Consider the following 24,334-nt stretch of genomic DNA (forward strand, 5'->3'; position numbering starts at 1 on the left):
AAAAAAAAAAAAAAAAAAAAAAAAAAAAAAAAAAAAAAGGCACGACTTACCCCTGAAACTCTTCCACGACGAGACTCTTGTCGCCGTACTCGGCCCGCAATATCTCCTCGAAATTGTACGGGATGCGGGCCTTGACGCCCTCAAACTCGGTGACGCGCATGGGCCAGAGGTCCTGGCTGGCGTAGCGGTGCTTGTTCTTGCAGCTCCAGACGCCCGGGCGGTCGGCCTCGCGCTCGCGCACGCCGGTGATGTCGATGAACATGCCGTTGGAGGTGTCGATCCAGCGGGCGTCGATGATGTTCATGCCGTCGCCGCGGTCAATGTCGACGTGGTGCGGGTTGACGTCGAGCAGGTACGTGCGGGAGGCGCCGGTGCTGTCGTCGACGACGTGCGTGTGCTCGGTGCGGTTGAGGTTGTCGCCCAGCCAGGTCATGGTGGCGTTGGAGACCTGGACGTCGAGGTCGTAGTCCCACGGCATGATCTGGCCGTTCCACCACCAGCCCAGCAGGGTGCCGTGGGCCAGCCACGTCTCGACGCCGTGCTCGTGCAGCGTCGTCAGGTAGCTGCGGATCAGCTGCCGCAGCACGTCGCGGTGCTCGCCGTAGGGGATCTCGGCCTTGAAGTAGCGCTTGTCGTAGTGGCCCAGCGCCAGGCTGCCGCCGGGCTCGTTGAAGTACTTGGGCGTCTTGGCGGCGGCGGCTCGCGGGAAGCGCGACGTGGGCGAGGCGTCGACGGCGGTTGGGAAGAGGGCGCTGGCGGCCAGGAGGAGGAGCGATGTCCAGGATGAGGCTATCATGATGGCGGCGGGCGGGCGGGCTGTGAGGTGTGTGGACGAGGTAGCGAGATGCGGAAGAGGCGAAAGAGTCGCGGTCCCAGGGACGAGGACGGCCGAGACTGGAGGTTGTGAGATCTGTGAACCCCTGATCGGTGAATCGCAGATTGACACGCCCCAGGGAGATGGACAGATGGGATGAAGATGGAGCTATCGGTCCCGTTCCAGAGGTCGATCAAGGGGTCCCTGCGTCCAGAAAATAGTAGTATGTACTATTCGTATTGCGTAGATCGTCCAGGCTCGTTTCGAAGAGAGCAGCTCCAAGCGAGTGTATGGATTCCGAGACAAACGAATGGAGCAACCAATAGGGCGGAGATAAAGGGAGTAGGTAGGTAAGAAAAGAAAGAAAAGAGAAGTCTCCAAGGAATTAGGTACAAGTGACACAAAAAGAGGAGGGAGTGCTAGGAAAAGGAATGGAGGAGGGCAAAAGAAACAAGGCAGAGACTATGATTAGAAGAAAAAAAAGGGGACAGGGAGAGACGAGGAAGAGAGACCCAAGGCTGAGGAGTGAGAATATGGGGGAAAACGAGCAAGGATGCGAGGTGGGTATCCGTGGCTCTTTTTTTGTTTGGTGGTGTGGTGCGTGTCCCAGCAGCGTTCAAGGAACGGGGACTTGTATGCCGGTAAAAGGTAGGGTACTCTGCACCTTTGCGCGTTGCTTGCAGGCTTGACAAGTTGCTGCTGCTTGCTGTCTGCTGTTGTTGGGCGGGCGCAGCAACAGGTTGCAAGGGCAAATGAAGCTCTGACGGGAGGCAGGATTCAGAAACGGCGAGACAAAGAGAAGATGAATTGTGGTGCTACCGGTCTTGGGTTCTCCCGACAGATTTGCCTCTCCCAGTGTATGAAGCACGCAGTCGTCTGGAACATGTACGGTACAGGAAAGGAGATTGATAAAAAGGGCTTTCAATCTCCCGATCCATCATCACGTCTGCATTCCTCGTCTGATTGACGATTCCCCAGTAATCCCGACATTCGCCTCGTTGCGTGGCTGACAGCAGTATGACGGCGGCCAAGCGGCTACAGAAGCGTTTCCGTCCCCTGTTCCACACCCTTTCGCTCTTGTTCAAATCCAATTCCCGTGAGATTTCACACAAGTACAGTACCATACTCGTACGAGTACTGCAGCAATTAACGAAGGCAACGTAATACTACACGGCCGCAACCCAACTGCGAGAACCACTAACCATCTTCTTCCAGTGTCCGCAGCAAGTGTGGAATCAGCACGCTAATGCAGACGCGGCCTGCCAGGTTGAAACCCGGAACAGCCTGGACGAGGGTCAATGCGGCGGAGCTGGAGATGCGTGAAAGCGACAGACAGGCAGGTACTGTAAATCCGGAGAGAGAGGACGGGATTCAGTTGTCTCTGCTCGATCCTCTTGCCTCCCCAAGTTCGATCGTGCAACGACTCCCGTTCTCCCACAGTCTTTCAGCCACCAGATACGCATCCAGCTGACTTTCAGCTCTATCTATAATGTTCCTTACTTTCATTTTCCTCCTTGATTCCTCCTCTATTCCTCGGCGCAATTCCCCAGAAACGCCCAGCCCAAGCCAAGCCCATCATCCCCCCCCACCCCTCCTTCCATCCCCACGCTAAACCCCTCCCGGCAACCAGTCGTGTGCGTTTTCCCTCCTGGAAGATGATTCCTCGCAATCAATGCAACACCACCCCTGCGTCATCGCCTGGCAAAGCCACACACACGCAACAAAGCCGCCATGCCAACACCCAATCCCGGCAGCTCCTCCAGCCGCCAGCCTCTCATCCAATCAATCTGCCATTACCTAGTAACCACTACCGGACACCACTCACACAACCCGCGACAGAGTCAAGTATCAGAGACTTTTCAATTTTTCCGTGTCAATCTTTTCCTTGCCAAATTCTCCCGTTGTTTGTCCCCCCTTTGATGCAAAAAGCTCATTTGTTCAAGCGCCTCACGAGGGATTGCCGACAAAAGAACAAGGCTCTGGGCTTTGGGGGGGGGAAACTGGCACATCATTTCCCCTTTTGTCATCTACCCATTAGGCTGGCGCTTCAGACAAAGGGAAACGGGCAACACGACACGCACGCATTTGAATAAATAAAATGCAACTTGGTGAGGCAATCCGTCACACGGCATCCAACAACACGAGAATGAAGAGCAACAGCAACAGGGGCCTTCCTTGATATGCTTACCGTCTTGGCTTCTGAGATGACGAATACTACTAAGGTACATGCAACGACTCCCGATAAACCAAATCTACAACAGCGCACAGCAACGCCGCCCCCCCAATCAAGGCAAATCCGTGCCGGTTCTCCCCCATACAGTAATACCAACCCAAGAGGATACTCCATACTATTCCCACCCGACAACTACTGACAAGCATCAATCAATGTTCCATACATACCCATACCTATCGCAAAATGCCCACAAAGGCCCTGTCGATATGACTCCGTAGAAATTCTAGAACCAACGTCCATCAAACCTGAACGCGTATACACCATCTTCAAAGTCCGGCACGCGGTGCCTCAGACGCCCTTTGCCATGCCGTATTTCCCGGAAAAAGCATCCACGCATCCACCAAGCCGCAGCGCCTACGCCAGCAAAGTCGGGTCGAAAATGCCGATCGGCCCGGCAATTCTTGCGCATGCTTCAGTACTTGCAACCCACGTTCAATCCTGAAAGGGGCAATCAATTGCAATTCTTGCTGTCAAGGATGCATCGTGAATAGCGGCGAAACGAAAAAAAAAAAAAAAAAAAAAAAAAAAAAAAAAAAAAAAAAAAAAAAAAAAAAAAAAAAAACTGAACTGTTCGGCCTTGTCTGAATATCAAGACAAAGATGAGGAAAAATGTCAAAAAAATCAACCTCTGAGAGGCTTGGCGGATCTCTCCCGCCGGGAATTGAACCCGGGTCTCAAGCGTGACAAGCTTGCATACTGACCACTATACTACGGAAGATTTCAGGCGTTGCGCGCCTGTTGTAGTGGATCACGTTGAAGACCGTATCACTAATTCTATACTATAAGGCTCTAGCTGCTGCTTCATACCTACCTAGGTACTTTGCCTTCCTCATTTGCTCTCACCCATTCCATGACAGCCTCGCAAGGCGAGAGAGGTATCAATCCACAAGTCACCTTTTCAACGCAAATGATTACTGAAAACATCAAGACCAATAAATAAACAGACAAGGCGCACAGGAATCATGTTACGGGGTATCGACGAGTAGCAACTCTTTTCAACACATGTACACGCTACAACTATACACTGTCGGAAAACAGAAAGAAGAAGAAATATCAAGAACACATGCTCCTCCCGGAAACATCTTACTACCCGCCCATTCCCAAAGTTCCATCATTCTACTCATCGTCACCATCACCCACTCGTGCGGACAAATAGAAAATGACGAGCTTTTGACAAGAAACCCATTGTGTAGGTAAGACCATCACTATCGCGCAAACACCTTGACAATGCCGTCGCCCCCTCCGCTCACCACCCACTTGCCATCCTGACTCCATACGCATGTGCAGATGCCCTCGCCACGCATCACCCGGTGGCTCGTAATCTCTTGAATGCATGTCCTCTTCTCCAGGCTCCAGAACCGCAGGGACGCGTCGTGGCCGGCGCTCACCAGCTCGCGCCCGTCTGGGCTGAGCGACAGGCTGGAAATGGCGTCTGGGTGAGCCAGCATGTTGTATGTACATTGGCCTGCAGAGACGTTAGCACTTTTGTCTTCTTTGTCGATCCTTCGGCATTCAACATACCGCTGTTGGCGTCAAAGAACCGTACGAAGCGATCCTCGTGGCCCGTAATGATGGTGCCCTCAACGCCGGAGCCTGCCATCGATCGTCCGCCCGTCGGCCCTCCCATGGCAGGATCCTCCTCCCCGCCAATGTTGATCCCGTGATGCTGGTTGCCCTGGTCCAGCCCGATGGTAGTCGCCACGACCGCGTTGACGCTCGTCTTGATCGTGCCGTCGTACGTCTCCAAGCTGTCCATGCTGCCAATCTGCTCACCCGTCTTTGTATCGTACACTAGAACAGCCGCGTCCGAGTATGAGACCACAAACGTCTCTCCTGAGCTTCCGAGGGGCGTGATGCATGTTGGGCTGGCCTTGGAGCCGTCTTGCCGGGATATAACGTGTACGAGCGTGTGGTTAAAGGGCGAGTTGGAAGCCACGGTAGGCTGGGGGGTGTTGGAGAAGCCGCTGCCGGAGCTCATAGAGTTGCCACGCACCCGTCCTCCACGTCCCGATGCGGGCTGAGGTCTAGGCTGCGGCGAGCTCAACTGAGGAGGCGCGCTGACGGACCAGAGCCGCACGGTGCCATCTGCGGCGCCAGACACGAGCAGTATCCGGTCAGGGGTTCCGTAGTTGCTGGAGCTGCCAAAGACCGATCCCAGTGTCGTGGGCAGGACGCAGAGCGCCCACACGGCATCTGTATGTCCCTCCAGCGTCCCCTTGGGGTCGACCCTGCCGCGTTCCCAGACTCGGACAGTGGCATCTTGGCCACCAGAGAAGATCCAGCCGTCACCCTGAGCACGGCCTCCGGTGGAAAAGTTCGGCGCGGGGGACCATGCTGCAAGCGACAAGACAGCCCCATTGTGGCCGCGGTGGGTAAAGTTGGCGGTCACGTCCAGATCTGAGGCCGCGTTGTTGGAAGCGGCAACATTTCCGTCTAGCCGCGGAATATGGAATCGCTTGATCATGCCGTCATCGCCGGCGGTGCAGATCTCGGGCTCGCCAGGGCTGCCGCCACCCGAGAAGATGACGGTTCGGACGGTGTCGAGATGACCCCTCAGCCCAAATCGTAGCTTGAAGCTTGCGCTTTCAGCCTTCTGAGTTGCGCCCAAGTCGTGGTCACTGCCGCGCCTCTTGGACATGGAGCTCTTTCGTCGATGAGTCCCCGGCCCTCGACTGGGTGACTTTGACAAGTAGTCGGCGTTGGGAAAGGCGTCGGTATCGGATCGGTAAGAAGTAGGTTGAGGTTGCGGCTGGCCAGATGTCGTTTCCGGGAACGAGCCGTCGGGAAACTCCCAGCCCTCAGGATCGGGAGCAGCAGGCGGCTTCTCCCTCAACTCGACAGACTCTTCCAATCCGCCCATTAATTCGTTTGAATGGTTGGGTCGCGGCATACCGTCTTCCACGGGGCGCGTTGTGACTGAGATGGGCTGCTGCTGCTGCTGTTGCTGCTGCTGCTGCCATTCGTTTGAGCTGTGAAACAGGGACGGCTGCTGATGGTCATTGACGGAGCGCCCCATTTGGGACTGCATCTCGGGAGCGTTTGGGGCAAACTTGGACGGTTGCTGCTGCTGCATCGGCGGACCTTGGTGCTGTCTTGAGTTCATATCCTGCATGTGATTCGGGCCCTGACGCATGGGAAGCTGGTACTGTCGTTCCATTAGCGGTGCACCCGGCATGCCAAACGCCTCGGCGTCTCGTAAGTCTTCCAGCATCGGCAGCGGTGGCGACTCGCGCGGTGGTAGAGGATTCGCAGGGGTGACCATGAGATACATGAACTCTGACTGGCACTGGTCCAAGAACGTCTTGAGCTCCGTTCGCTGCGTCTCGTCGTCGGTCCTCTCGACTTGGACGCCCTCGACGCCGGGCACTGCTTGGTTCTCCGACGAGGCTGGTACTGCGTGTCAGCAACAAACTAGGTTCCAAACCCCATATCGCCGTGAGAGAAAGGGCATAGAAGGGGGCGTCCTACATCGCAGCTTCTCCTGGATCCTGGCGGCGCGGTCATTCTTGGCAGCCTCTTCGGCCTCTGCCACATCGGTGCCCTTGAGCTGCGCGGCCTGGTCCTTGATCTTGCGCTCGAGGATGGAAACGTATTTCTTCAGCGCCTTCTGCGTGGCGTCGGCCCTCCTCGCCTGGCCCTCGAGGTTCGCTATCCTGCCCTTCATCTCCTGCTTCTCAATCTCCCAGGCATTTCGGTCGCGCTCATGTCGGTGCCACTCGGTCTGCAGGAAGCGCATCACACCCTGCAGCGTATATTCCGTGGCCTGGGGCTGGTTGGGCCCATTGCCCTGCAGCGCGCTGTTGATATCCATTCCGCCAATGCCGTTGCCAATGTTCGAGCCCATTACGGCGCGCCAATCTTCAGCTGCGAGGGTGCATCGAAGAGGCGAGAGCTATAGTGCTATTCAGTTGCGCGCGAGGACGAGCTCCCCCAAGCTGGGCCTGGCAATCCAGAGGCAGGGTAAGACGCAGAGAGCTCCCACGCGCCTTGAGCACTCTGGAGAGAGATGATGCCGCTGCGTGTTTCGTGTGCGGCTCGCTGTGTCCGCAACTGACGTCGTCCGGGCGCGTGAATCGGCCGCTGCAGTGAAGTCGCCTTTGTTGAGGTGATGCGTCTCAACATTCAGATTCGGCTCGAGTTCTTGTGCACAAGCTCTGGCGAATAGGTGGCCGTATGCCGTCCCTGTCGCTCTACCTAGCGCTGCTACGGCTGGGGTAGTGGCCAATCAGGGCGCGCGGCTGCCCGTGAGGCCGCAAGGCATCAACCTTTATCAGACCCCCTGAGGCTGCAGCAACTGCAGCTTGATGGCGGGGTGCTTTTGGGGGGGTTGTCCACTGTAATAAACGACTGCACGATGTTGCGCTGCCAGCAGTTGTAGCATCAATGACGCCGTAAAGCGGATATGCTTACATCAGCCTGAAGATATAGGTATAGAGCATGTTGCATCTGGCTTCTACCTATTCCAGCTTGGATCTGCCGCTCTTCATCATAATGTTCGACATCAGGGGAGTGCAGCAGCAGAAGACACAGGAGCTTCCACGAGATACGCGTATAGATCCTTGTCATGGATTTCTCTCAGGTTAAGTATTCACACCAGCTCCAGAGTCTTGACATCAGCATCTTCCCACCACTTTGACCCATACGTCTTCCCAACCCCTATTCTGTAACAACTGCCGTCATTCCTTTGCCGCACCAGCAGCACCCAATAGTGTCGAAGCTTCTTTGACACAGGTGTCCCAAGGCGTCTCTCAGCCTGCTCGTCTCGTCGGCTGATGGTGCCCATCAAAGCAAGAGCCAGAACCACTCCAGAGCTGGCATCTTCTGAGGCGAGGTCAAACACCGTCCATCCGATAGGGGCGCCATCTCTGTCCAGGATGAACTGAGCCATGGAGCTGGTCAACTTGGCGTGGGATGATGCTATATCCGCGAGAATGGCTGCAGTGGCGGGATTCCCTTCACTTTGAGACTTCATCACTGTTGACACCATTGCCACGCGTTTCGCTCGTGCCTGCAGGCTCAGTCGCCTCATGTCACCATCTTCGAAAGCGATCGAGTCACACTGGTTCTTGGCCCTGTCAATGGTCAGATATCGCACTCCGCACGGGACGTGAGCCCATGTCCAGGTTGGCAGCTTCAGAGGATCCGAGATGGCCGTCCCCTCTATTCTCCTAGTTACCTGCCAGAGCAGTTGGTTGGGGAGAGACTCTTTCCAGACGCCAAAGGCATATTCGCAGGCAATCTTCTTCCCCACTTCCATCCGCAAGCCCTCAAGCGCAATCAGCCTGTCCGTTGCAAAGGTCAACTGGCGGTCGCTGTACTGCTCCACGACATTCTTCCAGCGTGTGTTCCGTGATACGCTGTAGCATCGCTCGCCTGTCTCGCGCTGCGTGATGGCTTTGCATGACCAGACGAGGGCTCCCTTGGTGAAGAAGACGATGCGTCTGGACAGGAGCCACTCCTGAGTAGCCCAGGCCCGACTGTTGAGTGCACCAAACTCTGGAAACGTGTTGGCAGCAGTCTCCCGCCGAATGGTTGCAAACACCTGTATCCCGGACGCATCGCATGCTTCTGCGTCCATCGCACAGTCAGTGAAGAAGTTTGGTATCTCTACAGAAGGAGGCGATGGGCAACGAGGAAAGATGAATCCTTCCCAGCAACCAGGAGTGTGTGAAGCAGCTATGGTGATTTCCGCTTGCTCGTATATCGTGCCCATGCGCTTGGATTCTTTCAACCACTCTTGGTGGTCATCTTGCACAATGCAGAGCGAGTCGATCCAGACATAGTCGAGGCCGATCCTGCGAGTAACGGTGATGGCGTCCTGGAACGTTTTCGGAATCGAGGTCCAAGGCATGTGCCGAAGATGGCTCTGGAGGTTTGCTTGGGTTGTCTTGAGTGGTTGCCTCTCGGAAGAGCCCCAGCAGTGGCTCAAGGTAGCATATCTTCCGCGTCTGCCTTCTGACGGCAACAGTCTCACGGTGTTTCCAGAAACATGAATGACCCTGCTCGGCAGCTCTGGAAGCTGGGATTCGTGAATGACATTCCCTGATAGGGTTTCCCAGCAGGATGCGTGATCCCTCTTACATGCGTCTAGCCATCTCTTCAGTAATGAGACGGCTTCATCACAATCCGGGCTCTGCAGCGCTGGCCTGCCTACGATGTCATGACGGTCATGTGGGCCTTTGCCTATCTGTAGCTGTAAGTCAAGGCCGTCTCGCCAAGTTCTGTCCGCAAGCTCACATACGCTGCCCCTGGGTGTGGAGCCGGACCTTGGCCTGTATCAGCCGTCCAGTGGTCGCCTCGGTGGCAGTGACATTGAACCCCGTCAAGTGCGAGCCTTCGGTTGGCGGATCGGGGAACGTCGATCCTTGGGAATCCGATTTTGGCTCGAGAACGACGGCATCCCGAGCTAGCGAAAGCCTCGCCAGCGGATCGTGAAGGCTCTTACACCATGACCGAAGCAGGGCCTCCTGAATGAGGGCGCACAATCGGCACTCTGATGCCGATCGAGCCAGAGCAGAGCCGTCGCCCAGCAAGACCATGCCCTGCCTGGCCCCCAGACGAGACGCCAGGCTGGCGGGCAGGTCTCGCCTCAGAGCGCCGAGGGAGATGGAGCCGCAGCGCTCGCACAGCTCCATGATGCGCATTTGCCCAGTAGCTGCTGGCGAACGCAAGCCACCATGCTTCTATCGGGGACAGTGGCTGTCTATAGGTACTATCTCTCGTGGTTGCGGATCGGCTGATGATCGTTGAAAGGACGAGGTTGTTGACTTCATGTTGACTGTGTACTAATGCTACTAATGCGAGGAGGGACTGGAGCTACCCGTTGTGGCATGGCGCCCTAAAGAACCTTGACGGTTAGCCAAGTTTCAAAGCCTTCGAGCGAAGCTCTTGATGGCTGCTCCGGATATGGCATGAAGCGCATCATGTGATGGCTTGGGCTTGGATAGTCCATAGGATTTCCGACCCGACAAGTTGTAGAGAACGGCACGCTCGGTGAGCTAGAAGAGCAGTTGAAGCTGGCAACAAAGTCCAGCACCATCGAAGAAACGACTAGGTTCTAGCGTTGAATCGGAGACGAGACGAGATTCTGAAAACCAAGGCCGCTGGCCTCGCTTTACCAATTTTACCTGCAATTTCCTCCGACCCAATTCCTTGCTGGATTTTGTCGCTGAGAGTCCAAATGGGCAAAAGGTGGGGAGTTAGTTTCCTTTCATTGTAGTTCTTCGAAATATTTCTTTCTCAAGTTACCGAGGATTAAAAATTTCCGTAATCCAGCTCTTCCAAAGCTGAGATGAGGTGACGGGGTCAAGATAACGTCAATGGCGCACAGCATCAGCTCAGACAAGCCCGGCTCTTTCGGGAGGGGAGGCGCATCGCCGACAGCCGTCTGGAAGGCTGAACCGCTTACACAACGAATGGCTGCTCGGAGCCGGTATACAGTTCCTTTCTTACTGTGTCCGCGGAAAAAAGAAAGATTTGCTGGAGCTAAGCTCCCGGGTCGGTTGGCACATGTCAAAAAGGTGATAGAGATCTGACATGAGCATGTCCTATCGCCACTTACACGATTGCAACCTCATTATCACATCAAGGTCACGTCTTGGAAGGAAAGTATTGTTATTGTACATTTGATTATTACATAGACTTAGTACATGATTTGCTCGAATAGTAATTGAATCGATCGATAGTTGAAGTAGCTTGACGAGATATTACGGTCCAGGTGCTCTCGTCAAGCATTGACCAAGCTTTTAGGCTTGAAGAGCCAATCTCCGTCTTTCGGGTATCTCCCACAAGGAATCAAACAATTGTGCCCCTCACACATTGGGTATCAAAACTAGAGAGGCCTCAGTCCCACGTTTCAAGCCCGTCGTTGCCTTAGACAGCAGTGCCCGAGTTGACAGCAGGGTGTGCCGTCGCGGCCGGCGCTGCTGGGGCCGCCGGCGGCGGCGGAGCGGTGGTGCCAGTCTCTCCAGAAACGCCGGAAACGCCAGAGGCCGGTCGTTCTTTGGTGTGGTGAGTGGGCTCATTGACGTAAGTTCGATGGTGAGCTCTGTAGAGAAAGGCCTCAATGATGAGATTGCACAGAATGAAGAAACTGTGATGTGTGTGAGCCGTTTTGAGAACAATAACAACTTGGAGGGAGGAGACGATTGGTGATGAGAGAGAAAGGTGGTCAGCTTACAAGGCGAGCCAGACGAATGCTTCGACCGCATGCTTCTTGCCGCATTGTCCAGGCGCTGGGATGCTGAATCTGCATCTATGGTGGCTCCATCTCTGGGCGGCGAAGATGAATGACGTGAGCCAGAGATAGCTGAAGATGAGATGGAGAGGAGCCAGATGCCCGCCGTATTTTGGCAGCCATGGGGCGATCATTCCAATGAGGTATACCACCATTGATATGACAGCCTGACGCGTTACCATGTTAGTCTTGACCAAGATTCACGGGACGACAGAAGGGCAGGAAAGCAGGAGGAGACGAACAATGACTTCGATGTAGACGATATCAACACCACGGTTTGAGAAGCGCTCCAGAAAATTGCCCACAATACCAACGACGATGATGGAAGAAATGAAGGTCATGAGGTAGCAGAAGAAGGAAGCTGCTCGGAGAGCAGTGTTTTCGAGGCGATTGGCAAACCGTGCCATGTTGACGATCTTCAATATTTGTTCTCTTTGACAATGATAAACTGACGGCGCTTTGCCCTGGGTGGAACAAGAGAGTAGAAGATGGATGAACCGAAGGAGCTCTGGTAGCTCCTATATAAATGAATGTCAATGACAACATACCTGAAGCTGGTCCTCATGACACCTCCATTAGCCTCACACCACCTCCCGACACAGTGCCCATGTACATGAAGCCGTCCGCACATCCAAGTCCAAAAATGCTTGGCTTCAACTAACTTTGGCCATCTATGAAGATAAGAGAAGGACGTTCTACCTAGGGAATACAGAAGTTCGCCTGGGTGGCTTGCTGCCCGGATAGCTAGCATTGCTGTCATGGCAGAAGCAGCCGCCCTGCTCTAGGGCGTGGGTGGTCATGCTTACAATGGAGAGCGTCAAAGCCACATCATGCCAACGATGTCGAGAACCCTCCGGCAATTACCAGCAGCAAGCACTGGAATCAACTGCCCGGTTAAGCTGCTGCTGTAGCTTTGTCGATGTGGCCCGGGTTTCCACGGGAGTTCGCTCTGTCTCGAGTTGCTTTGGGACCCCGTTACAAGCTTGGGGTCAGATGGGGCAGCTCTGCCGTTCGCTCCGAGGCGAGCTTGCCATGGAGCTTGTCACGCGATGGTCGGTGAGATGGTGTCAGTGTGCTTTCATGATTCTAGTTGATTGTGATGGAAAAAGCTTTGGCATTCGACTACGGCTCACGCGATCCGATGCCTTTGAAGCCGTCTTGTTTGCGAGATTGGCTTGCCGGCTCGGCAGAGCGTTTGGAGATGGTAGATCGAACCGAGCTTGTGTTGCTGATGGGTTGTGTTTGTAAATGCTCTACGTCAGAGGAGCGTGTGATTGAGAAGTTGGGGGTCAGCGTTCTCGAAGATGGGACAAAGTGCCCATGAAGTTGAGGTGAGATGGGGCTGCTTGTAAGTGGAGATTGATAATCGCTTGGTGTTGACATCTTATGCACGTGGTTCTTGTTCTCAAGTGTTTCCGATCTGTTTCCGCGCTTCTTCTTTGACTGCGACTTTTGTCTTACTTTTGTTTTACCTTGCATGCTATTTCATTTGCTTGACTAATTTGAGCTGTCTTTTGATCAGGCGGTACTGAGCTATCCATCTGTTTTACGATTATCAGTGTAGATGAGGGCAGAAACCTAGTATAAGTAGTCTCGATGTTTGTAAAGTAAGCAGGGTACATAGAATGCTTGTATAAGATGTTGGTAACAATATTCCCTAAAAGGTGGGCCATTTGTCTTTGCTGAATATTCACAGTCAACATGAACGCTGCGATATCGAGGACGCAAGTGGCTTCTAGAAGACAAGTATAAGTGAGACTGTAACTGTGATTTTTTTTTTTTGAATGCGTGTACAAGTGATCGAGATGGCTTAAAAAGTGTTAAAGTAGAGAAATTTCATCTGAATGGCTTTATGTTGTCTTGGTGACTACTTACCCAGGATTTCTGGCATGGCAAGGAGAGGGAACAGGCGGCGGACGTTACACGATCAAGTGAAATGTACTAACGAGGACCTCAACACTACAACTTCATCATCTACTGCGAATAACAGGAATGAATGCTTCTTTTAACACAGAAGATCCGTCAGCAACCTCTGTGCCTACCTACCTAGTCTCAGCACACGCGGAATACTTTCTACAAGATCCACTCGCCTATGCGGTCCCTTATGTGAGGTGAGATCTCTTATTAAATACTTACCTTAACGAGTTTGATAATCCACCCCAAGCGGCGAACAAGATTCAAGTCAAACTGGATTGCGAAAGGGCGCGAGAAAATCAAGGAAGAAGATGGGTAGACGTGGGGTGCCAAAAAGAGACGGCGTTTCACCTTTCTTGATGGTAATAGGTACTTATGTGATTTCAGGGTAGGTGGTATAACTTGCAGTCAGCCACGGCTTACACCGGCTGGTGCCATCGCAGGCCGGGCTGTTAATAATATTAGCTGGGCTGGGATCTCATGCTCACTTCTTGCAACATCTCTCAACTCCCGGGGGATCTCGACTTGTTAAATCTGCAAGTACCGGCAAAGCTGAAGCGTTGAGGATGATCAGACTCCTGATTCAGAATCCAAAACATGCATGTGTCTCCCACCTGCATCGACAACCGATGCTGGACAACAATGTCCGGTTGTCTGAGAGCATTATCGATGCAGGGCACTCTGGAAGTCGGCAATATGCTATCATTCGTCTTATTTGACGTTGTCACTGCCATCTCCGGCATCAACCAGGACTTTGTTCCTTCTTCTTGCGAGGATCCCTCAACAACTGCCTCCGTCTAGGTACCTACTTCTAATACCTGCAACGGCTACGACCAATATCTAGGTACTTTACCTTATTCATCTGTGTAACTTCAGAGACGGGCAGTGCCAATTCAATGTACGTCTCCCCATGCGGCAAATTGTTTACCCCGCCGCTCGCCAGCAATCAATCATTCGCTGCCCGCTTGAGGCCCTATTATATGATCATCTAGCAAGAACACATCCGATCCACGCTAGGCACTGACTTGGCAGTAGCTGGTACGGATACCCGACCGCCCTGGACCTTATCGTGGCTGATCAACCTCCATCCATCTGACCGAGATCGCGGCGATAGACGCTCCTGTTGGGGAAGCTCAGCATCTACCCTGCCTCTACCCCATGCCGAAGAGAGACCTCATCTGCCTGGCACCACTGCATTCGCTGAAGCTTCGCCTGCCTCTCGCTCTTCACAGCACGGCCACTATCCGGTAGTCTGAGCGGACCCGACCACTTATCACCTTGGTTATCGGCAGCACCAGCATCGGCATCGGCATCAGCATCAGCCAGCGCCAGACCCAGACCCAGACCCAGACCCAGACCCAGCCCCGGCTGTCTGTTAGCCTCCGCGGCTTAGCTCGCCAGCATGGCCTCAGCGTCCCAGCGGCGGCGGCGGCGAGATGAAGACGACTACATTCCCTTTGGACCGCCCTCGCTGCCCAGCACCCAGACGCATCTCGACAACATGGCGTCGGCCGACCTTGGCTGGCCTCCGCCCGTCACCATGTCCGACTCGAGCGACGACGAGCTGGCCGACCACCGCGCTGCCGCCCGGCACTTTGCCCGCCGGAGCCAGCTGCCGCCCGGCCTCAACGATGGCTTCATGACACGGCCCGCCGACCGATACTCGCCCGACATCTACTCGGTCGCGTCCGACAACCCCAGCCAGACGGCGATGCTGTCCGCGCTCGACGCCGGCATGCAGTCGCAGTACGCGGGCAGACACTCGCAGTACTACGCCGCCAGAACCCCCAATCCCGGACCCCAGATCAAGCCGCACCTGTCGTCGCTCGATATCCCACGCCGCTACGGCAGCAATGCCATCCTCGACATGTATGCGCTCACCTACGTCAGCGACCCGGACCCGAACCTGTTGTGTCCCATCTGCCACGACCCCCTCGTCGACCCCGTCACGACGCCGTGCGATCATACCTTTTGCTATCGCTGCTTGCGCAGAAGCATGGCGTCGAGCCCTGCGGGCGGTGCCTGCCCCATTGACAGAGAGCCTTTGCTGTGGACAGACTGCTCCAGCTCGATACGGCTGATCCGCACTCAGCTTAACAACCTGATTGTCAAGTGCCCTCACCACGGTAGAGGCTGTGAGGAGGAGATGAGGCGGGAGGTGGTGGAGCGGCATGCCACCGTCGAGTGCAGCTTTCGGGAGTTTCCCTGCCCGGATGCCGAATGCGACAAGACCATCCGCTACAAGCCGACGGACGATAAATGCCACCACCAAGAGGCCAGCTGCATCTTCTGCGACGCAATCATCGAGGACGCCGACCGCGACATTCATCTGCTCCAGTGCCCCAAGAGCAAGACCCGATGTGCGGACTGCTGGTCGCTGATTCTCCGCGAGCAGGAAGACGGCCATCGGAACCTGGACTGCGACGCCATCGAGGTGGGATGTCGCTTCCAAAACGCTGGCTGCCCGGTGAGGGTTCCCCGCGCACATCAGGAGCTCCATGCCCTGTCGTGCCCGTTTCACCCGGATTCGCCATCCGGCGCCATCATACGCAGTCAACGTGAACTTATAGAAACGTACAACAGCTTGGGGAGCCAGCTTCGCCACCTGCGGGCCAGGCAGGAGGAGACGAGCCGGCGGCTCGACCACGTCGCCGGGCCGGCCGTCCGCCCCGGTGAGCCGGGATTCAGGGATCCAAGGCCGATGCCTGACCTGGATGCCGGCTTCGAAGAAGTGCACCACAACCTGAGCAATCTCGAGGCGCGGCAAAGCATGTGGATGGTCACCCAGCTCATGCCCGTCCGGGAAGAGATTGTTGAGCTACGGAACACCAACAACATGCTTCGCATGCAAGTCAATTACCTTTTGAGCCGCGTCCGCGATGAAGGCCAGCCCCGACCGACATCGAGCGGAACCACGAGGCCCACGTCGATGGGCTCAGACACGGCGCGGGAGCCGATGCCTCCCATGATGCGCCAGAGAAGGCGATCCTCCAGCGCGGACGTTGACCTTCCCCGATTATAGATAGCGATGCTTTGTTGAGTACCTAATGAACCCATTTGGAGCGATGCTGCGATCATGAGCAAAGGACTTTCGCCGAGCAGATACATTTAACACGGCGTCTAAAACTAGGAATCACTTGCTGGGCTTTCATTTTTGCTTTTTTCCTTTTGTCTTCTCGAAGGAACGTGGGAGTCATCCGCCTTGCTATGACTAGCACCTCAGACGAATAATGACCAACTGCTTGTTGCGTTTTCCTATGGCGGAAATGAAGGGAGAGAATGGGGAAGACGATTGTCGAGGGTCCTCAGCGGCCGGTGTCATTTATTCTTTGCTGCCGATAACTCCGCCATCCAGTGCAGATGGGGCGAGGGTAAAGTCAGGGTTATAGGCGGGTATGAGGGAAGAGAAATTCCGCATGGGCAGCAGGAAGATGAAGAAGGCTGACTTCATTTTCCAACCCCGTCTTCTACATACGCCGATCTCGCAAAAGCCTCCGATAACTGGGAAGTTCCCGGCAGCGGACTTTGGAGGGTTTGCTGGACCTTGATGCACGAAGTAGCACTAAATTAATGACAATGCGTATGTTTGTCTGTGGTTGGCGGCGGAGTTTTCATGCAGCTTGTAGACGGTGCTGGTAGGTAGGAGCAGCTAGAGTACAGCTATGAGAACACTCAAATATACCAGTATAGAGACTGTAATGGTTTCTGTTTCTTCTTTCTTTTGAGCTCGATGCCTTCTTTCTGCGTGTTCTCAGCATCATTTCCTTGAGCAAGCTCCGAGCGAAGCAGAAGCGGACGGTGACGCTTCACTCTAACCTACGGCACTCTTCCTGCTTGACGAATAAGACCACAGCAGCCGCTTACCAAAGCATGATTGGCTGCTCCCATTGAACGGCAAATCCAATCAAGTCATCGAGAAGAAGACAATACAAGACCGGAAGGGAAAAGCATTGTACGGGATCCAGCCTCCTTACTCACCTCACCTCAGCCTCAGCAGTCATTGGACACCTTTCCGTCACTCTCATCATCGGCCTGTAGCCGCTGGTGAGGTTCAGTTACCCGACAGCAAACAACTAGCGCGACCCTTAGTAATTACAGGGGGGCTGCCCGCTGAAGCCGTCTGCTAGCACAGCCCGCCCAGCACCAGGTGGCAGCGGCCCCGCACAGCACTCGAGCTGGCCGGCAGGCAGACGACATCACATCAACCACCTACTCCACCAAGGCGGCCATCTTTGTCAGCCTCGCCATTCCACCTTCTTCTACTTCTCGACAACTGTCGCCGCGATCCTCCGTTCCAGTTTTCCTTTGTTCACTATCTCCGTGTCATTGGAAGCTGCTGGTTTCTCTCCAAAGCTTCGACTGTCGGATTTCTTCTTCCTTTCCTCCTGGTCGACCCTCTTTCACCATGGATCCCAACGACCAACCGCCCGCGGGGCCTGACGCACCTGATAAGGAAACGATGGAGCAGGTAAGGCGTCCTTGTGCTTCCTCTCAGTCGCCGCTCATGCGGGCTGATGCTGTGTTCGTACGAATGCTCACTAACGTCATAGATCCGGGCACGGCGCCTGGCCAAGCTGGGCAAGCCCTCAACGCCGAAGCCGGCGGAGAGCAAGCCGGCGGAGGCTACCAGCTCGACATCATCACCAGCACCCGGGGCAAACGAGGCGAACAAGACCAAGATCAACATCACACCGGCGGCGGCCTCGCCGGCTCCCAACCCCTTCGAGCAGCTGGGCGTCGGTTCGAGCACGCCGGCCGAGGCCGCCGCGAGCCCTACAGGTACTACCTTCCGTGTTGCTCGCAAGAGGTCCGCCTCCCAAGTTGACGACGTCCTTTCAGCGCCGCCGCCTCCGCGCAAGCCCACGCCCGCACAGGTCGAGTCCGACGATGACTACGCCGACAGAGTGCTCAGCCAGATCTTCCGCATCACGGTCGATCCCCACCGTATGACGAGCAACCAGGGGAGCCACCGTCTGACGTTTCTCCCGAACCTGAACCAAGAGCTGGTCGATTCCGGGGAGCCCCTGAAGCTGTCCGTCAACAACCTGGACCAGGCCATCATAGAGGCTTGCAGCAGCTGGCCCCATGACAAGCCCCTGATGCAGTATCTGCTGCCGTGCTGGAAGAGGGCCGTGAAAGCGGCTGCGGGGAACAAGCAGACAAGCGGCACCAGGTTCGAGCTGCATGAGGAGTCGAAGCGCCTTTGCATGAGCAACTGCCTCTTTGCCGTCACCATGCCAGTGCTATATGGGTTAGTTGCAGCTTGAAGTTCTGGAGTTTGCCTCTTTCACATCTCTTCGTAACTGATTGTTTTTTTTTCTTCTTCATTTAGCCGCGAACCCAATCCGGAGCATGACACCATTGCTCCTTATCTTCTGAGGAGTCCTATTGACGAAGACGGCATATGCCTTGACTTCATCAAGGAAGCAGTCAAGCGATTTGATGACGACGAAGCCTTTCCTGCCATCTTCAACGATGCCATGGTCAAGATCAGCACCCAGCTTGCGGGCATGTCCATGAGTGACGATTACAAGCCCCATGTTCAGGTCAGCCTTTCCCCCCCTTTATCCGCTAGGAGCTTCGCATCTTCCGCTCCATCTTTGGACAGCCGACGAGCTAACGCATGATGCTTGCAGGCGCTGGTGACATATGCGCGCTTCCCTATCCTGATAGCTAACCTTGCAAAGCACGCTTGCTTTAAGCTTGCCGTGTCCGCCCACAACATCGAAAGAAACACAATCCTCGGTCCCTTCTTCCGTCTTTCTCCCTTACAGCCAGAAGTGATCAAAAGCTATTTCCCGGGGCCGCGAACTCTAGACAAGACCCGCATTACCAATGCCCAGGACGCTCTGCGAATGGTGCTTAGGACGCACCAGGACGACTTATTCGTCATCACGAATGCTTTCATCCGAGCAGGGCCCGATACAAGGAACCGCACACTAGACTGGTTCGCCTACATTCTCAACACAAACCACAAGCGGAGAGCAATCCAGGTTGACCCTAGAGAGGTCGCCTCGGATGGCTTCATGATGAACGTGACGACGATTCTGGATCGATTCTGTGAACCCTTTATGGAAAACGATTTCAGCAAAATAGACAAGATTGACGTACGGTACTTCAGGAGACAGCCACGCGTCGACATCAGCGACGAGACCAAGCTCAACGCCGATCAAGCTGCCGCCGAAAAGTACTATGCGCAAAAGGAAGAGGGGGAATCAAACTTCATCACCGAAGCCTTCTTCTTGACGCTGGCTGCGCATCACTACGGGAGCGAGGCGCTCAACTCTCAGCTGAAGAACCTCGACCGTGAAATCAAGTACTTGGAGAAGCATATCAAGGCCATGGAGGCGGAGCGTCCTAAGCTGGCGAATTCTCCGCATCAGCTGAGGTTGTTTGAGGAGACGCTCAAGCGCCACACCAACGTGTTGGAGAAGACGATAGCGCTCAAGTACTCGATCGAGGGCGTCCTTCTTGACGAGAGGATGCAGAGCACCTCTTTGCGCTTCATGCGATATGTCACTGTGTGGCTGCTCCGAATTGCGACGGGATCTGACTATAAGCCTGGACTCGAATCCGAGACTATCAAGTGAGTTCGAGATGAAGTGGTAATCGAAACCAGCGTGACTCTAATCCTTTCGCTAGGTTGCCTATCCAGTTGGGGCACTCTGATGCCTTTGCGTATCTTCCCGAGTATACCCTCCAAAACATCGTCGACAACTTCAAGTTTATTTTCCGGTAAGAAGCTTATCCTTCGACTCGGGGCCTACTTTACTTGCCCCTGGACATTACCCGACCATTTTTCAACTAACCGGCCTTGACAGATGGTTGCCTACCATTCTTCCCAGCGCGGTGGGCGAAGAAATGATTGCCTTGTGCATTACCTTCCTTCGATCCTCAGAACATATCAAAAACCCTTACCTCAAGTCGTCACTGGTTTCTCTGCTCTTCTCCGGCACCTGGCCATTCATGCATCTTAAGAGAGGTGTCTTGGGTGATCAGCTCATCTCCCTCAAATTCGCCAACGACTATCTCCTGCACGCCCTCATCAAGTTTTACATTGAATGCGAGTCGACGGGAGCCAACTCACAATTCTACGACAAGTTCAACATTCGATACGAGATCTTTCAGGTCATCAAATGCGTGTGGGTCAACGACGTCTACAGACAGCAGCTCATTAAGGAGAGCAAGTGAGTAAATCCGAGGGTATATGGATTCGGCAGGGCCTCTAACACTTCTCCAGGGTCAACCGGGGCTTCTTTGTCCAGTTTGTCAACATGCTTCTGAACGATACCACTTACGTCCTCGATGAAGCCTTTACAAAATTCCCCAAAATCCGCACCCTCGAGAAAGAACTCGAGGATCGCAGCCTTTCCACGGAAGACCGACAGAAGAAGGAGGAAGAGCTGCAGACCCTGGGCAGCCAGGCGACATCCTACATGCAGCTAGCCAACGAGACGCTCGAAATGATGAAGCTGTTCACGAAGACGCTGAGTGAGGCTTTCACCATGCCCGAGATTGTCTCACGTCTGGCGAGCATGTTAAACTACAATCTCGAGACGCTGGCCGGTAAGAAGGCCGCCGCCGAGTTGAGTGTTTCAAACAGGGAGAAGTACCACTTCCGGCCAATCCAGCTGCTGTCTGACTTTGTCGACATTTACCTGAACCTTGGGTCTTCCCAGATCTTTATCGAAGCCGTCGCTGCCGACGGCCGCTCGTACAAGCCAGAGGTTCTCGACCGTGTCTCTCGAATCCTTTCCACAAAGCACCAGAAAGACACCGCGGACATTGCCCGGTGGGACAAGCTCAAGCTCAAGTTTATCGAGGCAAAGGAGCTGCTGGACCAGGCCGAGCTCGACCTCGGAGACATCCCGCCCGAGTTTGAGGATCCCATCATGGGAGAGCTGATGAAGGATCCCGTGCTCCTGCCGAGCAGGCACATCGTGGATCGATCGACGATTGTGCAGCATCTGCTGAGTGATCCGAAGGATCCGTTTACGAGGCAGCCCATGTCGATTGAGGACGCGATCCCGCAGACGGAGCTCAAGGAGAAGATTGAGGCGTGGCGGCAGGAGAGGATTCAAGCTGCCAAGGAGAAGATGGCGGGAGAAGCCATGGATACTGCTGAGGGTTGAGGGGGGGGGGAAATGGCCGTTGATGATGATGATGATTTTTACCATGAGGTTGGAATGTTTTGCCCACGCTTCTCCCTCCTTCTTTTCATCAAGGAGGACTGAAGATAGAGACCGGAGCAGATGAATCTGCTTGTATTTCCCCACCATTCTCATGACCCCATGGTCTTCCGCTATTCCAGTTTGTTCGCTCTTGGCTGATGTTTGGTATGGGGACATCATCTTTACGGGGGGAACAAACATTCCCTTTGATTCCTCTTGCAACAAACGATACACTAGGTAGGCTGAGGACGATGACAATAGATTTTATGATGAACTACGCTTACAGTTACATATACGATCTGTTTGTTCTCTGTCTGCACGACCTTGTTTAGCTCTTACCGGGTCTTTCTGATCGAATCGTTCTACTCGAAATGTTATACCCCCCTGGTTTTACTCCCCCATATGCTATTCACCTCTCAGGTCTTTGCTCTATATCGTGACCGTACCACCTCTCGTGGATGTTCTTTCGTTTTCTTGTCGAATCGTCGAGGCCTGCTGTTTGTTCCCGTCAGTGGAGACAAGCCTGGCATTGCATCTACCAGTTTCTTTTGAGATCTGTATAGTGGGATTGGGTGATATCCGAATTTGGAACGAACTATCAGGGGTAGTATACGAAGTGAGTATACCTGAGGCGGAGGCCGAACTCCTGTATCCAAAGCCAAAGCCATGCATGAGTGTCAGGCAACAAGTAGGCCTGCAAACCCCNAATGAATCAAGCCCCGAAGAAGACTTCTTCCCAATGCCTGTTACCTACCTTGCCCACTCACCTTGTTGTCCGTCAGGCCCCCCCCCCCCCCCCCCCCCCCCCTTTTTCTGCCCTCTTCTTTCCAGAGAGGGTCACAGAAACAAGGCGTCTCAGCAGGTACCGTCTCACCTCTTCATGTGACAGCAAAAGAAACGGATTGTGGCCGCTTCCTCCTTGCATAAAGTATGTCAACTGCAGATCGAGGAATCAGACGCACGGCAGAATCCAAACCGCAACGCAAACGCTCCACTATTCCGCACAAAGTCCTGCAGACAAGTGAGCATATGTAAGCAGTGAGAGAGGTCTATTTGTCAGGAGCGACCGAGAAACACAATATAAGAAGATTAAAAAGGGATTTGACCCCGTCCGCCAAGACAAAGTTGCCGTAAGAGCATAAGAAAAAGGCAACGTAGGAAAGGATGTAAGCACGCAGCCATGGCTGAGTTATTCCAACGGTTGGGATTCCATCCGTGCCACCCTTTTTATACCCCTGGGAAAAGAAAAGAAAGCCAGTGGCGTAAGGAATCCGCTCGACAGCCTCAAAGACGCAGAGATACGAAGTTGGTGAGTTGGTGTCCTCACGCATCAGCCGCGGCAATAGCATCATAGACTCCCTAAGTACTTCATACAATCTACCAAGGATCCGACATAAAGGCCAGAGGTTCACTGAGAACAAGGTAACTCGATTAACATTAGAGCTCGGCACAACGCAATGCAGGGTCAGGGAAAAGAATCGAGGCACATGCCGTCTCAGGGGCTCGGCTTGAAGCGTAGAAGCCTTAGCTCATCTATTGCTGACACGAATGTTGCCCGATGATGCGAGACATGCCTCGAGGAACGAGCCGACCTCGTGCGCATCGATATTCGCCCTAGGGCCGTCGAGATCGGTAGGCCAGCCGGGTGGCCGCGCGACAGTCGGCAGCCACTGCCGGTGACGGCCTGTTTCAGGGCTACACATGTCTGGCCGGGCACGAGCAAATGCGAGCACTTTGACCACGCGCCTCCGTATATGCTCCGTATTCCACATTCGGTCCCTTATCTGCCGCCGTCGCACTTACATGTACACGCACCAGTGCGTCCTGTCCTTGCACATGCCTGTTGGTACATGCAGGTTCGTTGGAGGTTTCAACATGCACAGAACAGTCCGGACCAGTAAGCATGACTTCTGCAGGCTTGCGTCATCTCGCTCCATTGTGCTGGGCCTGGCGGTGGATTAAGCCGACATGGCATCGACCTTCGTCTCCTCGATGGAGAGGGGCCGCGAGATCCAATACATTGCAACATGAGGGGAGACCCGCCGACGACGTTGGAAAGGTGCTTGTTAGTAATGAGAAGCGGATGATGCCACGAATGAGGATGCTTGAGCACTCATCATACGAGGTCACGTTGACGAGGAGGCTTTGGGAAGGTAATGACTCCGCAGAATCGTTCCCGGCAACTCGGGTCGTTTCCAGATGGGCCAACTCCTTACCATGGCATAGGAAGCTTGGTCAAGCAAAGAGAAAGACTCCACAGGCCATGTTCCCGCAATACGATATGCAGCAGGCAGACAACAGCTCGCTACCTCGCACACCAGCATCGTGGGGGCCATGAGACTTAGCCGAACGTGGTTGGAAGCACCGGCACAGAGCGACGACCGAAACTCCGCACTTGATCGCTGTGCGAGTTCGAGCCCCGTGCCAAGTCAGGTGAAACATGTCGTCCGCAATCCCAACAAACGGCTGGGCCCCGAAGATGCTCGTGTGTACAGTACTTCGTATCATATTCCATGCGCATGCTCTGACAGGAGCATTATCTCGGCAAAGCCGCCGTAGTCTGCCGCCCTGTCTGCCGCACCACTCGCCCACGATCGACGTATAGTGCCGTCCTGGGCCTCTTGAGCGTCCAGTGTCCAGGTCCAGGGAGTCGAAGCTGGCTAGCATGGCTGCAGTCAGCAGCGTTCGGCATCGAGGCGGATGGTCACCCTTGTAATACTCCGTACGGAAAGCACAAGACGGAAGCCTTCTCCGGAAACATCGAGACAGGCGCTTACAGCACCGGTGAGCATACGTAATCCGGACATGGGCATCTGTTTAGTCCTGAACCGACGACGGCACGTAGAAAGCTTAGCCTTAGAAGGCGTCCATTGCGACGTGAGGAATCGGCAAACAAGAGGTGCCCGTCCGTCCACCCCGGGAATCCCACGCACCCCCCTCCTATACTCGTCCAAGTATTTCGTACG

General features: G+C 54.5%; 6 protein-coding genes across 6 annotated transcripts in view; 1 reads left to right on the top strand and 5 right to left on the bottom strand.

Annotated features, from left to right (window-relative positions):
* CCMA1212_009520 (Protein MNN4) overlaps positions 1-796 on the bottom strand; it is a gene marked incomplete at both ends in the record, with an annotated part of 1,153 nt that extends 357 nt beyond the window's left edge. Inside the window, one exon of the mRNA XM_073706601.1 lies at positions 51-796. Within this exon, the coding sequence (XP_073554866.1) occupies positions 51-796 (746 nt within the window). The remainder of the gene's footprint in view (positions 1-50) is intronic.
* A 3,456-nt stretch (positions 797-4,252) lies between these two features.
* CCMA1212_009522 (Striatin Pro11) lies at positions 4,253-6,891 on the bottom strand (the record flags this gene model as incomplete). Its single annotated transcript, XM_073706602.1, has 3 exons — positions 4,253-4,512; positions 4,569-6,434; positions 6,516-6,891. The coding sequence occupies 3 exons, from the start codon at positions 6,889-6,891 to the stop codon at positions 4,253-4,255; spliced, it is 2,502 nt and encodes an 833-aa protein (XP_073554867.1).
* A 744-nt stretch (positions 6,892-7,635) lies between these two features.
* Positions 7,636-9,682, bottom strand: CCMA1212_009523 (uncharacterized protein; the record flags this gene model as incomplete). The annotated part of the gene is made up of 2 exons (XM_073706603.1): positions 7,636-9,230; positions 9,289-9,682. The coding sequence occupies 2 exons, from the start codon at positions 9,680-9,682 to the stop codon at positions 7,636-7,638; spliced, it is 1,989 nt and encodes a 662-aa protein (XP_073554868.1).
* Positions 9,683-10,919: 1,237 nt separating this feature from the next.
* CCMA1212_009524 (uncharacterized protein) lies at positions 10,920-11,690 on the bottom strand (the record flags this gene model as incomplete). Its single annotated transcript, XM_073706604.1, has 3 exons — positions 10,920-11,139; positions 11,227-11,450; positions 11,526-11,690. 3 exons carry the CDS (start codon positions 11,688-11,690, stop codon positions 10,920-10,922), a joined length of 609 nt encoding a protein of 202 aa, XP_073554869.1.
* Positions 11,691-14,448: 2,758 nt separating this feature from the next.
* Positions 14,449-21,329, top strand: CCMA1212_009525 (Ubiquitin conjugation factor E4; the record flags this gene model as incomplete). Its single annotated transcript, XM_073706605.1, is given in 8 exon segments — positions 14,449-14,571; positions 14,591-16,198; positions 17,748-18,448; positions 18,530-18,743; positions 18,834-19,783; positions 19,840-19,932; positions 20,019-20,384; positions 20,438-21,329. Coding segments are annotated over 8 exon segments (4,947 nt in total), but the record flags the coding sequence as incomplete, so codon positions are not given.
* A 1,568-nt stretch (positions 21,330-22,897) lies between these two features.
* CCMA1212_009526 (uncharacterized protein) lies at positions 22,898-23,071 on the bottom strand (the record flags this gene model as incomplete). Its single annotated transcript, XM_073706606.1, has 1 exon — positions 22,898-23,071. The coding sequence occupies one exon, from the start codon at positions 23,069-23,071 to the stop codon at positions 22,898-22,900; it is 174 nt and encodes a 57-aa protein (XP_073554870.1).
* Between the last annotated feature and the right edge of the window lie 1,263 nt (positions 23,072-24,334).

Source organism: Trichoderma ghanense (genome assembly GCF_004382785.1).
Source record: "Trichoderma ghanense strain CCMA-1212 chromosome Unknown scaffold_17, whole genome shotgun sequence".
Taxonomy (NCBI): Eukaryota; Fungi; Ascomycota; class Sordariomycetes; order Hypocreales; family Hypocreaceae; genus Trichoderma; species Trichoderma ghanense.